This window comes from Palaemon carinicauda, chromosome 39, assembly GCF_036898095.1.
Source record: "Palaemon carinicauda isolate YSFRI2023 chromosome 39, ASM3689809v2, whole genome shotgun sequence".
Classification (NCBI taxonomy): Eukaryota; Metazoa; Arthropoda; class Malacostraca; order Decapoda; family Palaemonidae; genus Palaemon; species Palaemon carinicauda.
This window is the reverse complement of record NC_090763.1, coordinates 66,686,097-66,703,615: the sequence shown is the minus strand read 5'-3', so window position 1 is coordinate 66,703,615 and position 17,519 is coordinate 66,686,097. Positions and strand designations below refer to the sequence as shown.

The following is a 17,519-nucleotide window of genomic DNA, read 5'->3' as shown; positions in this document are numbered from 1 at the left end:
TAGAAATTCATCCAGCTTGTCTAACCTCCTAACTTTTACTTCATAGTACAACTAAAGGGTTTTTTCCCAGTTGCACTTTGATGTTGAATTTCCACTCTGCCCCGTTGCTGGACTTTACGGCTCTAATTCTATATGGTAAATCATAAGCTACAGTATAGGGAGGACCACCCTGGATTTTCTCTTAAGGAATACTGTACTAATTAGAAAACCCCTAGTGGATAGGTACAGCTCAAACTTCCAAAATGTTCTTTTATTTAGTTTTTTGTGCAATAAGTAGATTTCAATCATTTTCTTTTTCATATGTGTCTTATTGGAAAAATTATCCAGTACTGTACATTACTTTGATAATAAACACTGTCATCTCTATGATAGAATAATTGAGTTGCTGCCAAATTCTCCAAATTATTTTTCTTATTTGTTTATGGATATATTGGAAAGCAGTTATTATTTCTCAAAAAGTCAATTTCTGTTATAGAAGCAGAGCATCTATTTATAATAGGTACATTACGGTAACCCTCCCTCTGCCTTACAAATTTTGAGCTAATGAACTGTACAAAAATAACAAAGAATTGAAATATACAAAACATTATTATTACTGACAAATAATAATTACTGTACTGCTGACATACCGGCAGCAGGAGCCGGCTGCAAGTTGAGAGATTTTCCATTCTACCAGTTCTCAGGTAGTCCTGAGAGAGACTCTACAATGGGGTTGTAGAGAATCTCTTTTTTATGGCCAGAGCACTTTTTAGCAGAATACGGGAATCCTTGATTGCCTCTGCCAAAGTAGCTTCTTGGTAGAGTTTGGATCTCTCCTCCTCAGGGGAATGGCCCGTGCTCAAAGGGAACTTCAAGTACTTTTGTCTACCTGGTCTTTATCCTAAGGGCACAGGAGGACCAGCCTCCTGTTAACCTGAGGAGAGCATGATAGTGTCATTCCCTCAAGACTGCCTCTCTTCTTTGATTTGGCAAGGGAATTGGAGAAGAGTCTCTTTGGTATTGTGTGGATCCCTCAGAGGAGAAGGATTGGTCCATCTTTGAAGGGAGCTTTGAGCAGTTGTGCCAATCTTGGGACTTAGGTTCAGCAGTGGGATGATCCTCATCCTCAGGGCACTAGTGCATGCATTTACTGCTAATCTGAGGAGGGTAGCATGGGGATCTTAGCCTCATGACTGTCTCTCTTATTTGCATTGGCAAGAGAGTAGAGTTTCAGGTTCATCATGTCAAACTTTTGAGGGATAGGGTACTGTCACTTTCGTCATGTAACAGACTGTATAATGAAGACCCAGTACAAGTCTGTCTCGAACACCAATTTGGGACCGCCTCGATTCTATCTCTCCATGTAAGTTGACATAAAGCTGCTTGGTGCCACATCAGGGCAATGAGTGCTATTTGAGGAGAACTTGATACATCTGCAATTGTTGCAGCCTTCTCATTACCATGACAAGAAGGAAGTGTCCAGACACTGTTCCTTCTGGCTTGGTGAGGCCGCTTGCTTGCAGATATGACTTTGGTCAGTACGTACCGCTGCCATCTTGAGTAAGAACATTCAAGCCTAGCCCCATTAGTAGCTCTCTGGTTTACTTGTTGGTGTACTTTGAACTGAAGGTGTTGGACCATCTTTGCTTCTCTGTACTTGACAGACGTTGCCCACATACCCGTAAAACCCTTTTCCATGGGTCCTTAGGGACTGCTCAGTAATTGTGTAACAGTCCTAACTCCCTCACAGGACTTAGGAGACATGAGAGCTATGGTAATACGTTAGGCATAAGTCTCAGAAAGGTAGAAGGACTGGCTCTTTTATTTCTTTCTTGTTCTCCTCTCGAGGGGATGCAGCCTCTTCAACCAGTACACACAGGTTAGATGTCTGATGCTGGTGAGCTACACAATAGTACATCTTTCTTGCAGACTACATCTCTTGGTAACGGTAAGTGACTTACCAAACATGTCTCTTGATGTGCCGAGTTTAACGTTACCAACACCATCTCCCTGGTGAGAAATAGGTTTTCAGTGCCTTAGTGCTAGATATCTTTTAGGTCAGTACTGGCTGAGGCCCTAAGAGCTATATCCCTATGATTAGCTGTTAGAAGGCTGTTGGTGTCACCTTCCTTGTGCTAATATTGGACTAGGAAGGGTGACATGTCTAGGAAAGGATAGAACCCTCCAGTTTGGTTGTAGGGGACTTCCTCCCACTAATGAGTCTCCCTATTTTAGAGGACGAAAAGTTTGTATGCATGTAGAAAAAATGTTATTTTCATTAGTAAAATAAATTTTTGAATATACTTACCCGATGATCATATAGCTGTCAGCTCTGCTGCCCGACAGAAAAACCTACGGGCGGAATACGCCAGCGATCGCTATACAGGTGGGGGTGTACATCAACAGCGCCATCTGTCGAGTAGGTACTCAAGTACTCTATGTCAACACAGAACCAATTTTCTCCTCGGTCCACTGGGTCTCTATTGGGGAGGAAGGGTGGGTCCTTTAATTTATGATCATCGGGTAAGTATATTCAAAAATTTATTTTACTAATGAAAATAACATTTTTCAATATTAAACTTACCCGATGATCATATAGCTGATTCACACCCAGGGGGGTGGGTAGAGACCAGCATATATGTTAACCTTAAGAGCTAAGTATTCCGTATTTCATTTTAGCAGTTATTCAAAATAACAAACATAAAATTAATAAGTACCTGGTAAGGAAGTCGACTTGAACAATTACTCTGCCTTTTTAAGTACGTCTTCCTTACTGAGCCTCGCGATCCTCACAGGATGCTGAGCGACTCCTAGGAGCTGAAGTATGAAGGGCTGCAACCCATACTAAAGGACCTCATCACAACCTCTAATCTAGGCGCTTCTCAAGAAAGAATTTGACCACCCGCCAAATCAACCAGGATGCGAAAGGCTTCTTAGCCTTCCGGACAACCCAAAAAACAACAATAAAAAGCATTTCAAGAGAAAGATTAAAAAAGGTTATGGGATTATGGGAATGTAGTGGCTGAGCCCTCACCCACTACTGCACTCTCTGCTACGAATGGTCCCAGGGTGTAGCAGTTCTCGTAAAGAGACTGGACATCTTTAAGGTAAAATGATGCGAACACTGACTTACTTCTCCAATAGGTTGCATCCATTACACTCTGCAGAGATCTGTTTTGTTTGAAGGCCACTGAAGTTGCGACAGCTCTAACTTCATGTGTCCTTACCTTCAGCAAAGCATGGTCCTCCTCATTCAGATGGGAATGAGCTTCTCGAATTAAAAGTCTGATATAATAAGAAACTGCATTCTTCGACATTGGTAAAGAAGGTTTCTTAATGGCACACCATAAAGCTTCTGATTGTCCACGTAATGGCTTAGTCCGTTTCAAATAGTACTTAAGAGCTCTTACTGGGCACAGTACTCTTTCTTGTTCATTTCCAACCAAACTAGCAAGGCTTGGAATTTCGAACGATTTCGGCCAAGGACGAGAAGGAAGTTCGTTTTTGGCTAAAAAACCAAGCTGTAAGGAACATGTAGCCGTTTCAGATGTAAATCCAATGTTCCTGCTGAAGGCGTGTATCTCACTGACTCTTTTAGCTGTTGCTAAGCAGACGAGAAAAAGGGTTTTCAAAGTGAGATCTTTAAAAGAGGCTGATTGAAGTGGCTCGAACCTTGCTGACATAAGGAATCTTAGTACCACGTCTAAGTTCCAACCTGGTGTGGCCAACCGACGCTCCTTCGTGGTCTCGAAAGACTTAAGGAGGTCTTGTAGATCCTTGTTGTTGGACAGATCTAAGCCTCTGTGACGGAAGACTGCTGCCAACATGCTTCTGTAACCCTTGATCGTGGGAGCTGAAAGGGATCTTTCCTTCCTTAGGTATAACAGGAAGTCAGCTATCTGAGTTACAGAGGTACTGGTTGAGGGTACTGATTTGGACTTGCACCAACTTCGGAAGACTTCCCACTTCGACTGGTAGACTTTGAGAGTGGATGTCCTCCTAGCTCTAGCAATCGCTCTGGCTGCCTCCTTCGAAAAGCCTCTAGCTCTCGAGAGTCTTTCGATAGTCTGAAGGCAGTCAGACGAAGAGCGTGGAGGCTTGGGTGTACCTTCTTTACATGCGGCTGACGCAGAAGGTCCACTCTTAGAGGAAGTGTTCTGGGAACGTCTACTAGCCATTGCAGTACCTCGGTGAACCATTCTCTCGCGGGCCAGAGGGGAGCAACCAACGTCAACCTTGTCCCTTCGTGAGAGGCGAACTTCTGCAGTACTCTGTTGACAATCTTGAACGGGGGGAACGCATAAAGGTCTAGATGGGACCAATCCAGAAGAAAGGCATCTATGTGAACAGCTGCTGGGTCCGGAATCGGTGAGCAATAATTTGGGAGCCTCTTGGTCATCGAGGTTACAAACAGATCTATGGTGGGTTGGCCCCACAATGCCCATAGTTTGTTGCATACATTCTTGTGAAGGGTCCACTCTGTTGGGATGATTTGACCCTTCCGGCTGAGGCGGTCTGCCATGACATTCATGTCGCCTTGAATGAACCTCGTTACAAGGGATATGTTTCGATCTCTTGACCAGGTGAGGAGGTCCCTTGCGATCTCGTACAACTTCATCGAATGAGTCCCTCCTTGCTTGGAGATGTACGCCAGTGCTGTGGTGTTGTCGGAGTTCACCTCCACCACCTTGCCTAGAAGGAGGGACTTGAAGCTTCTCAAGGCCAGATGAACTGCCAGTAGCTCCTTGCAGTTGATGTGTAACTCGCTTTGAACCGCATTCCACGTGCCCGAGCATTCCCGACCGTCCAACGTCGCACCCCAGCCCGTGTCCGATGCGTCCGAGAAGAGAAGGTGGTCGGGGGTCTGAACAGCCAGTGGCAGACCTTCCCTGAGGAGAATGTTGTTCTTCCACCAAGTCAGTGACGACTTCATCTTCTCGGAAACAGAAACTGAGACCGCTTCTAGCGTCTTGTCCTTTCTCCAGTGAGCAGTTAAGTGAAATTGAAGGGGGCGAAGGTGAAGTCTCCCTAACGCGATGAACTGGTCCAGTGATGAAAGCGTCCCTATCAGACTCATCCACTGTCTGACAGAACACCGGTCCTTCTTCAGCATGGACTGGATGCATTCTTGGGCTTGATTGATTCTGGGGGCCGACGGAAAAGCCCGAAAAGCTTGACTCTGAATCTCCATTCCTAGGTAAACTATAGTTTGGGATGGGACGAGTTGGGACTTTTCTATATTGACCAGGAGACCCAATTCCTTGGTCAGATCTAGAGTCCACTGTAGATTCTCCAGACAGCGACGACTTGACGCAGCTCTTAAAAGCCAGTCGTCCAAATAGAGGGAGGCTCTGATGTTTGCTAAGTGCAGGAATTTGGCAATATTCCTCATCAGTTTGGTAAAAACTAGAGGTGCCGTGCTTAGGCCAAAGCACAGGGCTTGGAACTGGTAGACGACCTTCCCGAAAACGAACCTTAGAAAAGGTTGGGAATCTGGGTGGATGGGGACGTGAAAGTACGCGTCCTTTAGGTCTAACGAGACCATCCAGTCTTCCTTCCTGACCGATGCTAGAACCGACTTTGTCGTCTCCATGGTGAACGTCTGCTTTGTGACAAAGACATTCAGAGAACTGACGTCTAGCACCGGTCTCCACCCTCCTGTCTTCTTCGGCACTAAGAAGAGGCGGTTGTAGAAGCCCGGGGATTGATGGTCCCGGACTATGACTACCGCTCCCTTTTGTAGTAAGAGAGACACCTCTTGCTGTAAAGCTAACCTCTTTTCCTCCTCTCTGTACCTGGGAGAGAGGTTGATGGGAGTCGTTGCTAGAGGGGGCTTGCGTAAGAATGGAATCTTGTACCCCTCTCTGAGTAACTTCACAGACTGTACGTCTGCGCCCCTGTTCTCCCAGGCCTGCCAGTAGTTCTTGAGCCTGGCTCCCACTGGTGTCTGAAGAGGATGGCAGTCAGACTCTGCCTCTAGAGGACTTGGAACCCTTCTTTTTGCTCCCACGTTGACTTCCGGCACGAGCACCTCCTCTGCTGGAGGCTCTGCCACGAAAGGGCGGGATGAACCTAGAAGCTGGCGTGTCCATCCTAGGTCTAGGTACAGAGGGCAAAGGTGTGACTTTGCGTGCGGATGACGCCACTAGGTCATGGGTGTCTTTCTGGATCAAGGAGGCAGCAATCTCCTTGATCAACTCTTCAGGGAAGAGACACTTAGAGAGTGGAGCGAACATCAGCTCCGACTTTTGACATGGGGTGACTCCAGCTGATAAGAAGGAGCAAAGGTGATCTCGCTTCTTGAGTACCCCAGACACGAAAGAAGCCGCAAGCTCACTAGAGCCATCCCGAATGGCTTTGTCCATGCAGGACATGATGAGCATGGAAGTTTCCTTATCCGAAGGGGAGGTCTTCCTGCTCAATGCTCCCAAACACCAGTCCAGGAAGTTAAAGACCTCGAAAGCGCGGAAAACTCCCTTCATAAGATGGTCCATGTCCGAAGGGGTCCAGCAAATCTTGGAGCGTCTCATAGCCAGCCTGCGGGGAGAGTCTACAAGACTTGAGAAGTCGCCCTGGGCAGAGGCAGGAACTCCCAAGCCGAGAACTTCTCCCGTGGCATACCAGACGCTAGATCTGGAAGCAAGCTTGACCGGGGGAAACATGAAGGAAGTCTTTCCCAACTGCTTCTTAGACTGCAACCACTCTCCCAGTACCCTTAAAGCTCTCTTGGACGAGCGAGCGAGTACGAGCTTCGTAAAGGCAGGAGCTGCTGACTGCATGCCTAAAGCGAACTCAGAGGGAGGTAAGCGTGGTGCTGCAGACACAAACTGGTCTGGATACAAATCCTTAAAGAGCGCAAGCACTTTCCTAAAGTCTAAGGAGGGAGGCGTGGTCTTGGGTTCTTCGATGTCGGAGCGTTGGTCGTCAAGATGTGCAGCTTCGTCATCATCAGAGATACCATCGTCTGAATGTTGAGGAGGAAGAGGCAACGGAGTGGGCTGGACGGCTGAGTCCGGCAGCACGGGTGCATGCGTGGCTGCACTGGACCCAACATCATGCCACTGTTGGTCAGTCTGAGAACTGGCAACAACCAAAGCTGAGTGGGTGCGTAAAGAGTCTACAGTGAACCCTCGCTACTTCGCGGTTCGACCATCGCGGATTCACCACTTCGCGGATTTTTTCCATAACCCATATGTATACAGTAATATATATATATATATATATATATATATATATATATATATATATATATATATATATATATATGTATGCATGTATTTATGTATATATGTAGGTACTGTATGTATATGTGTATACATATAAATATATATATATACACACACACACACACACACATATATATATATATATATATATATATATATATATATATATATATATATCTATATATCTATATATCTAAAGTAGGAAGATGTGATTTAGTTCTAAGGGAAAAGTATGGGAAATATGTCTGGGTAATAAGCAAAGCTCTACCTCCAGTTTGTTTCTACATTATGATCAGAGATAAATGTAAACAAAACATTGGTTGCCATTTTTTATCGTGCTTTTTAGCATGTTTAGGAAATGCATGATATAAAATCACCTTTAATATTTGTGCCTGTTTTAGTTTAGGGTACTGTAGTACATGCATTAAGTGTTCTGTACATTAAAGGGTGGTTTGTTAACAGTACTACGTACAAGGGAAGGTTTTAAAAGTCTGAATATACATGTTGAATAAACAGGTAAATATGGTGTCACTACTTCGCGGATTTTCACCTATCGCGGCCGCGACTGGAACCTATCTACCGCGATAAACGAGGGTTCACTGTACACCCGACTGTGGAAGGATAGCGGAGACCACCGTGGGTTGCGGAGGCTGACGCACCGCGTCAAAACACGGCAGCCTAACTCCACCCTCCTGTTGTTGTGGTAGCTCACGCACGGCAACGGAGTGCTCCGTGCGTCTGTGGGAGTCAGCATGCGTCTGGCAGGGTCGACTGCGCATGGGTGGAGGAGCTCTCACAGCCGGAGTGTGGGAGCAGGCAGCCTCAGCGTCTGCTGGGCGCACAGCCGTGGCAGGTTGTAGGTTACCGGGTGCAGCTTCAACCTTCTCCGCAGCCGGAGTGTGGGAGCAGGCAGCCTCAGCGTGAGCTGGGCGCACAACCGTGGCAGGTTGTAGGCTAACGGGAGCAGTGTCAACCTTCTCCGCACGAAACTCCTGCATAACCGCAGCTAACTGAGTCTGCATAGACTGCAGTAAAGACCACTTAGGGTCTACAAAAGCGGCAACAGACGGAGCTACTGTCCGTTGAGACTGAGGGTCTAAAACAGCGGGTGCAGCAACAGACGGAGTTACTGCCTGTTGCGGTACCTCTTTGCCTCTCTTGGGAGGTGTGCAGTCGTCGGAGGACTGCAGCGAGTCCGAACTGACCCAGTGGCTACACCTGGGCCGTTGGACTAGCTCGGAAGGGACCTTACGCTTAAGAGGCCGTGAGACCTTGGTCCATCGTTTCTGTCTAGAAACCTCTTCCGCAGACGAGGACAAAATGGGCTCACTCGTCTTCTTGTGGGTGGGACGATCTCGGTAAGATACGTCCGAAACCACGGAGGGTACGTCTGTACGCTGATTAAAGCCTGTCGAACCCTTTGGTCGTACGACATTGCTTCTCCCCTGGGCTTGGGAGCTTGCAAGAGGTCCCGGACTGGGAGGACGACAGGCACGAACAGACGCACCCTCATGCGTAACACTGACACTTTTCACTGCACTGACACTCACTTCACTTCCCACTGCACTTTTACCTTTCAACTCTCTGACATCAGCCATGAGTTGATTGCGGTCATTAGCCAATGACTCGACTCTCTCACCTAGAGCCTGAATGGCACGCATCATATCCGCCATTGAAGGTTGATGAGAGCTAGCAGGGGGGTCGGGTGCAACCACTACAGGGGAAGGAATAGGTTGAGGGGCATGGGGAGAGGAAAAATCAATAGAGCGAGACGAACTCCTCCTGAGCCTATCCTTCTCTAGCCTACGTGCATATTTCAGGAATTCTTGAAACCCGAATTCCGAAAGCCCAGCGCATTCCTCACATCGATCTTCCAATTGACAGGCTTTACCCCTACAATTGGAACAAACGGTGTGTGGATCGATAGAGGCCTTCGGAAGACGCCTTGAACAGTCCCTAGCGCTACATTTCCTGTACTTGGGGACGTTGAGAAGGGTCAGACATCTTGAATTAGTCAAAGGGGGGAATTCAAAATCTATCCAAGTCGTCAACAAATAATCCAAATCCAAAAAAGAATGCAAGGAAGTATTGAAGATAACTTCTGCACAGCGATAGCTAATAACTAGAGATGAATACTTCACCAAATAACGTGAAATTCAATCCAGAAAACAAGAGCGTATTCAGTAGGTCTTGCCGGTGGCACGACAGAGAGAAAATTGATTCTTTGTTGACATAGAGTACTTGAGTACCTACTCGACAGATGGCGCTGTTGATGTACACCCCCACCTGTATAGTGATCGCTGGCGTATTCCGCCCGTAGGTTTTTCTGTCGGGCAGCAGAGCTGACAGCTATATGATCATCGGGTAAGTTTAATATTGAAAAAATAAATTTTAAAAGTGATTTTTTTTTTCCTACACATACAAATCTTACTCCTTTAGATTAAATTTCCCCCCTCAGCAACTCCTTTTAGTCCTTAGCCATAGGTAATTGTGACTATTCTGTGACAGGCTGGTGGATAGGGCATTCCCCTCACACCACTTGTTGTTAACCAACTACCTTGGTGATCATCCAATAGCCCATTATTATTATTATTATTTGCTAGGCTACAACCCTAGTTGTAAAAGCAGAATGCTATAAACCCATTGGCCCTAACTGAGAAAATAGCTCAGTGAGGAAAGGAAACAAGGAAAAATAAAATATTTTAAGAACAGTAACAACATTAAAATAAATATTTCCTATATAAACCATAAAAACCTTAACCAAACAAGAAGAGAAATTAGATAGAATAGTGTGCCCGAGTGTACCCTTAAGCAAGAGAACTAACCCAAGACAGTGGAAGACCATGGTACAGAGGCATGGCACTACCCAAGACTAGAGAACAATAGTTTGATTTTGTAGTGTCCTTCTCTTAGAAGAGCTGCTTACCATAGCTAAAGAGTCTCTTCTACCATTACCAAGAGGAAAGTAGCCACTGAACAATTACAGTGCAGTAGTTAACCCCTTGGGTGAAGAAGAATTGTTTGGTAATCTTGTATTGTCAGGTGTATGTATGAGGACAGAGGAGAATCTGTAAAGAATAGACCAGACTATTCTCTGTATGTGTAGCAAGGGGAAGGTGAACCGTAACCAGAGAGAAGGATCCAATGAAGTACTGTCTGGCCAGTCAAAGGACCCCATAACTCCCTAGCGGTAGTATCTCAACGGGTGGCTGGTGCCCTGGCCAACCTACTACCTACCATAAAAATCATATCCCTATTTTGATAGACTCATGTTTGTATAGCTAGGGAAAAAATACCGGTACTTTTTAACTTTTTTAGATTTTAAAGAATGGTAGAAGGATTGGATGCATCTCACCCCATTTAAGATATAAAAGAGTTAGGGTTAGTGTCTCTCCATGTGTTAGAAGTTTTATAATAACCAAAATACTGAGGTTGTTTAACAATATTGAGGATCGGTCTTACCCCCATCACACTCAAATATATTGTAGATAGTAGCAGTGCAGCAGAGTTAGCTCATTGTGAAAGATTACTGTTAGCTGAGCACATTCCTGGATGCTGCTAAAGATTTGTCAATCAGCTGCAGAGATATCACCTAGATGATAAGCTTGTCATTGATATTTTAAGGGAGGATGTTAATGTAGATTCCCTATTTGGGTTTTATAGGTCTACTTGCTGAGTTATCAGCAGTCATTACCAGATACTCAATTCCTAGTCTCTTTACTGCCCTTACTTTTGTGGTGGATATAGAGTTAATGTCCTGCAATAACCTCTAAATGTCATTGTAATGCTACCCAATATAAAATTTGATGATAATTTTTTTTTCACTTCATACATATGTCATCAATAGTGTCTCAAGGTATGAAATTTGCTTGATGCCATTTGATGTTAAAATGATTAATAGGGTTTAAGAGTTTATGTATAGGAATTTTAGTATTGTTTGCAATACTGCATATTTAATGTTATGGTTTATTGAAACAGTTGAATTTTATTTAGGATTTTTCAGTCAACATTTTTTTTTTTACTCTTTTTCAGAGGCTTTGATGTTACTTGATGGTCGCAGACATTACCAACTAGTGCGTGGATTAAGGAAGTTCTATGGCCAAGGGGAAATGCCTTCTGATACCTTGATCTAAGAAACTTTACTTGTACATAGGTTCGTTGTTGACAATGTCATCTCCAATGTTATTTGATTGAGATTTTATTTACGAAGGTCAGTCCAAAGCTAGAACAGTAAGAGGTGCCTGTATCATAAAAGGGTTACACTATAAATATTCTACAGTAAATGTTGTGAAAAAGAAGTAAATGTGTAGTCTTTCACATAAATAGTGATTGCACTTCTGTGTCGCCAAATGCACTTTGTCTGTATCCCATAACCACTTCGTCATTCAAATTAGAAGTAAAAAGGTATCGGTAGGTTACACGTTTAAGAATTACAGTTGTTCTGAAGATCACAATTGAAGAATCAAATGATTAAAGGTACTTGTACTTATTTATACATAAAAATTAAGTCCATTATATGAATAGTTCTGCATCTTATTTTTATATTCATAACTTGCAGATTGTTAGTTGATGTATTTTTATACTGTAATATCAGGTAATACTCTATACTCATATTTCTTGTTTACAATTTTGTATCTACAAAAATTAGTTTTTTATAATATTTCATAATATTTTTTAATGCAGAAAATTCGTAACATTCGTATTTCTAATCTATAAATATATTTACTGAAAACTTGCGCAAATCATTGTTTATCCTGTCGTCTTTTATTGGAATTGATTCTGAAAACTTGTAAGATGTAGTTTAAAACATATTTACTTTTTACATAATAAACATTAATTAAAAAGTTCTTGAAAGTTGTAATTACTGCGTATTATTGATGCTTATGCTCAAGTTTTTATTTTGAGTAGAGAACAATATTTAGTATCTGATAACATAAGAAAATAAAATACTTGTACAGTATATTTTATTGCTTCAATTTTTTGTAATCAAGAATCAATATAATTAAAGGTACTTATATACAGGGGAGTTATGACTCCATCATTAATAATAATCTCATAAGAAATTTAATCAAGAGTTTATTAGTACTATGACGTTCAAATTTCCTCTGCAGTGATTGCCATCATACATAATGCTCGTAGGTTTGGTAAAAGTGTTCAATTTTGTAGCCCACTGAGGGTTTTACTTCTTTTTATTTGTTTGCAAGATAGAAAAAAAATTCCGGTGAAGTAATGTTTCTTTTCTGAAACTTTTAATTATTTTTTCTGCTTTGTTTGCTTGTTCAAAAGTTTTGTATTTTGTTAAATGTGAGAGAGCTATTTATAAAGACCATTACTTTTGTATTTTCAAGTATATTCATTGGAGTAGGTATGTCTTTATTCAAGTATTTGTTACTGTTTTTGTTAATTTATTTTTGAGTATTGTGGAAATTTGTTTTTTGTCTTATTTATGATAGATATATTCAAGTTATGATTGAGATTAATTAAAATTGAATACTGGACGGATCAAATTTTCTTCTTATTATTAAGATTGGTGTGATTACTAATTATTTTGATTACATAGTTTTAAGTTGGTATTGTTAAGGATATGTTTACATCTCTTGTTAAAAAACTAAAATTTGTCCAAATGTCATAAGTTGCAGACATCATCATAAACTTTTTCATTCAGCTCTTCATTACATATGAAATAGATTTTTCAAATTATTTCTCTCTTCTACTTTGCCTTCCTTGAACTCCCAGAAATAGAATCTTTATTTATCACCCTTTTCAAAGATTTCATGACCCCTCTGATATGCCGTTTTCCTGCCAGTTCACTTTTTTTCCTGACTATTTCTTCTTTCATTTGTATCACATGTTTAAACCATCAGTCTTTGAGGTCTCAGCATTTTTTTTCATCTGATGTATGCCGTATATCTTCATCAATTCATTGTTTGTTATATTATCATCCCATTATTCTCCAGCCATGGATATTAACATTCTAAAGTTATAATTTATTAAAGTATCTCCCATTTTCCTTGTCAGACCCCAAGAATTATTTTGCATACAGAATTGCAGTCTTGGCTTTCTGTTGTAATGGGACATTTTTAATTACCAGTACAGTATTCTGGATTTCTTTACATTTCATCCATGCTGCTGTTATTATCTTTCTTATAGCCTTCACAAATCCTGTTAAACAGCTCATTGTATCTCCAAGGTAACTGATATACTCTACCTCTTCGAAGACCTTCTCATCTATCACAAGTGGATTCTCAACTCTTCAATCTTTTTCACTTGCTTTTTTTTATACATCCTTGGAATCTAAAATATAACTCAATGTAGATTTTATGATCCAAAGCCTATTTTATGACATTATCTTTTATATTTAGTATAGCTTATATTACATAATTACCCCATTCTCCTTTCCAACAACAGCCACATGGCAATTTTCCGAATTGTACTGTTTTCTATTCTTGTTTTATACTCGCCATTAGCTTTGTTTTACGTATGTTGCTTTTCATTTCTCTCCTGTCAAATCCACTCTCTCATCTTGAAAATATTCCCTCATATTTTTTGAGGGTATGGATTCTGCTGTAATACTTGGTCACCTACATAAAACAACTACTGTACCAAGGTTTCCCTTTTCTTGCATCCTTTGTGCTTCCTTCATTTCTATGAAAACCAGCGAATTGGTTAATGCTGATCCTCGATGGAATCAAAGATGTATTTCAGTCATCTGATACCTCTGTATTTCTTCCACTCTAGATGTATAATATTGCATTAGAATAACATCACTAACTTGATGAGACTTTGTGGTACCCCTTTCCTCTCCCATACCAACTTATTAACCTACCATGTACTCTGCTAAATGTCCGTTCAAGATATACAAATGTGTGGTACACCCTGTTCCTCTATGTGGTACTTTTCTTTTATTTTACCTCATTATGAATACCATCTTTTTTATTATTTCTATAGCATGTTCAAGAAGTTTTATTCCTTTGCACTTTCACAAATAACAGATTTCCTACTGCTTTTATTAAATCACTTTATTCCAAATGATCTAGGGGCTTTTCCGTTCATCTCCCCGATGTCCCTTTTAACTTCTCCAGCTGGTATGTTCTCTATTGGCCCCTCTATTCAAGTTCATACTTGTTCTCTTCAGTCAGCGGCTTTCAAAGTGTAGCGTTTATTTTTGTAATATATATTTGTATTCAACTTCAATTCCTCTTTAATATCTTTCCCATCTTTTCTAAGTAATTTTGCTATCATGCATAACTTTTTTCCTCGTTTTCTGTGCTGAAATGCCAATTCCATTCCTAATATTTTTTATTTGGCCTTGTCACTCGCATTTTAGCCTTCCTCTTTTCCTCGTACACATTACTATCTTTTTTTCTACGCCTTTACCATAGCTTGAAGGCTTCAATTGCATTTTGTACATCCATATTTAGCCACCATGTCTCTTTTTAGCAACCCCAATGTTAGCCCCACATACTTTTGCAACCTTTTGTATCCCTTTCAGTATTTTTTGCCGACCACGTTTTGATGCTGTATTTGCCGATTCTGTTTCTGGGTACTACTTTTTGTCTCTTTTAACCTGTTTCACATTATGTTCATCCAGACTTCTAACTGTGGGTGTTTTTGAGAAATACAACTAGGATGTTTTAAAAGTCAGCTTTGCAAAGGAAATGCCTAAGGCAATGCACTTGTTGAAAAGAATAATTATTTCACTTAGTAGGTACTCAAAAGATGGTTGATAGGTCTATAAATTGTTACTACTGTACTTTTTATTCAAAATATAATTCATAAATATAAAAACTAAGTTCCTTAACTTAATTTTCATTAAGATATACTATTATATGTCAGGAACTATAATAGTAATCTAGATTGTGAGTCTTATAATAATGTGCAATGTGCTTGGCTTTACAATTTTTGTTTTTTGCACTATTGCAACATATTTGCAATAAAAAGAACAAATAATGTAGTGTATTAATTGGATACCTTCAAATTATAATTTCTTTTAGATTATTTATCGGTTACCAATCGAATTTCATTTTATGATTTTGCAGAAAATGAAGTTAAGTGGTCTGTTGCAGTCTTCACACAACAAGGATCAAGTTCATCTTAACTATTTAGAAAGAACGATGTCTGAGGTAGGGAGTAGGGAAAATTTGTTTGCTTTAGTGATGCCCAAAAGGAATCCTAATTAGATAGTTTAAATTTTTTTTTAAGTGGGGTGACTATAATGTAATAATGCTGTAAGAATATGAGGATAGAAGTTGGTAGGCTTTAGACTATTTTAAACATCATAATTTCAGATGTTATCTATATTTTTCTTAAACAGCAACCTATTGGACTTTAAAAATGTGTGCAACAGACACATGGGCATTGACAAAGCAGAGATTCTTGGTTATAGTTTGAAGGAGTGGTCCTATTTTGATTAAGGAAGTATCAAAAAGATGTGGCGTCCTACACCTGGAATGCAGGCATAAAGATTTCAGCGATTGATATGATTTGGCCATGTGAAGAAATAAAATGGGAAGAGATGGTCAGAAAAGTTGCAGATGTGAAAGACCCAGAAAATCGAGGCTAAAAGGCTTAGATGAAAATCTTGACCAGATGGAAGCTCAGTATGGAGAGAAGGTATTTCTGACCCTATTCCATCAAGTGCAATTTATTATTTTCAATATTAAACTTACCCGATGATCATATAGCTGTCAGCTCTGCTGCCCGACAGAAAAACCTACGGGCGGAATACGCCAGCGATCGCTATACAGGTGGGGGTGTACATCAACAGCGCCATCTGTCAAGTAGGTACTCAAGTACTCGATGTCAACATAGAACCAATTTTCTCTCTGTCGTGCCACTGGCAAGACCTACTAAATACGCTGTTACTAACTGGATTTGTTTTCACAACGATTTGGTGAAGTACACTATTCCAGTTTTGAGCTTTCGCTATGCAGGGGTTTTATCTTCATTTCAAAACTTGAACTCGTTTTGGATAGATTTAATTATGGTGACGAAGAAAGTATGGACTCTCTTTCACTTTTAAATGGCCGACCCTTCCCTTAGACGGAAGTGTGTTTAGGTTTTTGGTAATTTTGCTTAACACGTTATAGATCTATATATTTTATATCTCTCCGCCTTTATAGGCCTCTTCGATTAACTTTCCATTTATTATAAACATATAACAATAAATTTTTATGTTTGTTTATATGCGACCTTTCCTGATAGTAGGCGGTCCTAACTTGGAACCGAAGTTAATTAACATTGAGCCCGTTATATCGTATTTAACCTTTAAAGAATTTAATACTTTTTAAATTTTAATGTTTTATGAAAGAATTTCTTTGATAGTCTCGTACTGTTTTCAAAGATGAACTAACGTTTAGTTTTTAGTCTACGCAGTTGTTGACGTTCAGGACGTTCAACTTGCGCTCTATCGTTACGATAGAGAGAGAGTGTATCACGGTTTCACTTTGCAGTAAGAGTAAACCGATTCTGGCGTTTCGTTCATTGTTTCTTAGCTTAAATGGTTTAAATTCTAAATTAAAGGAACTTTTTATTTGGAAAACCTTTCAGTTTTTTCCTTTAGCAAATAACATGTTTTAACGATATATAATTGGGCTCTTCTCTCAGGTGCGAAATCAAGAGAGAAAGAGAGAGAGAGATAGAGACGGAGGGAGAGAGAGGAGAATAAACGTTTCGTTCACTGGTAACGTTGTTCTCGTTTTTTACTCTCCTCCCTAGTCGCTGTAGGGGAAGAAGGTAAAACGTTTCTAGGGTTTTATTCTTGTTCCCAGGCTATGTGCGGTGAGAGATTGTAAACGTAGTTTATTTGATCTAGTGTTTAGTCTCTTTCCCAGCCACTGAATTCTTTATCTTTATATATGTTTTCTGTTGCATTGTACGACTGTTTTCGCAATTACTACCTTTTAATGAAGGATAGGATTGCGTGTTTCAGGTAGAAATCAGTTAAAGTTTCGATTTCAGTGAAATAAGTGCAAAACAGAAAATCGAAGTGATAAAGTGATATGCGCAAAGTGTTACAGTGTTGCGTCCGAGGGTTCGTCTGTTCGTGCCAGTCGTTCACCTAGTCCGGGACCTCTTACAAGCTCCCAAGCCCAGGGGAGAAGTAATGTCGAACGACTTATGGGTTCCACAGGCCTTGATCAACGAACAGACGTTTTTCCCTCCGTGGTTTCGGGCGTATCTACCCAAGATCGCCCCACCCACACAAAGACGAGAGAGCCCATTTATTCCTCGTCTGCGGAAGAAGTTTCTCGTAAGAAACCATGGACCACATCTCGCAGCTTTTTAAGTGCAAGTCGGTCCCTTCCGCGCAAG

At 41.0% G+C, this 17,519-nt stretch overlaps 1 protein-coding gene across 4 annotated transcripts in view; it reads left to right on the top strand.

Moving 5' to 3' along the window:
* LOC137631237 (acyl-coenzyme A thioesterase 9, mitochondrial-like) overlaps window positions 1–15,155 on the top strand; it is a 332,677-nt gene extending 317,522 nt beyond the window's left edge. For all 4 annotated transcript variants that reach the window (XM_068363016.1, XM_068363017.1, XM_068363018.1 and 1 more), the window contains exon 12: window positions 11,238–15,155. In XM_068363016.1, the coding sequence (XP_068219117.1) occupies window positions 11,238–11,338 (101 nt within the window). In that variant the 3' untranslated portion in view covers window positions 11,339–15,155. The remainder of the gene's footprint in view (window positions 1–11,237) is intronic.
* The last annotated feature ends 2,364 nt before the right edge of the window (window positions 15,156–17,519 follow it).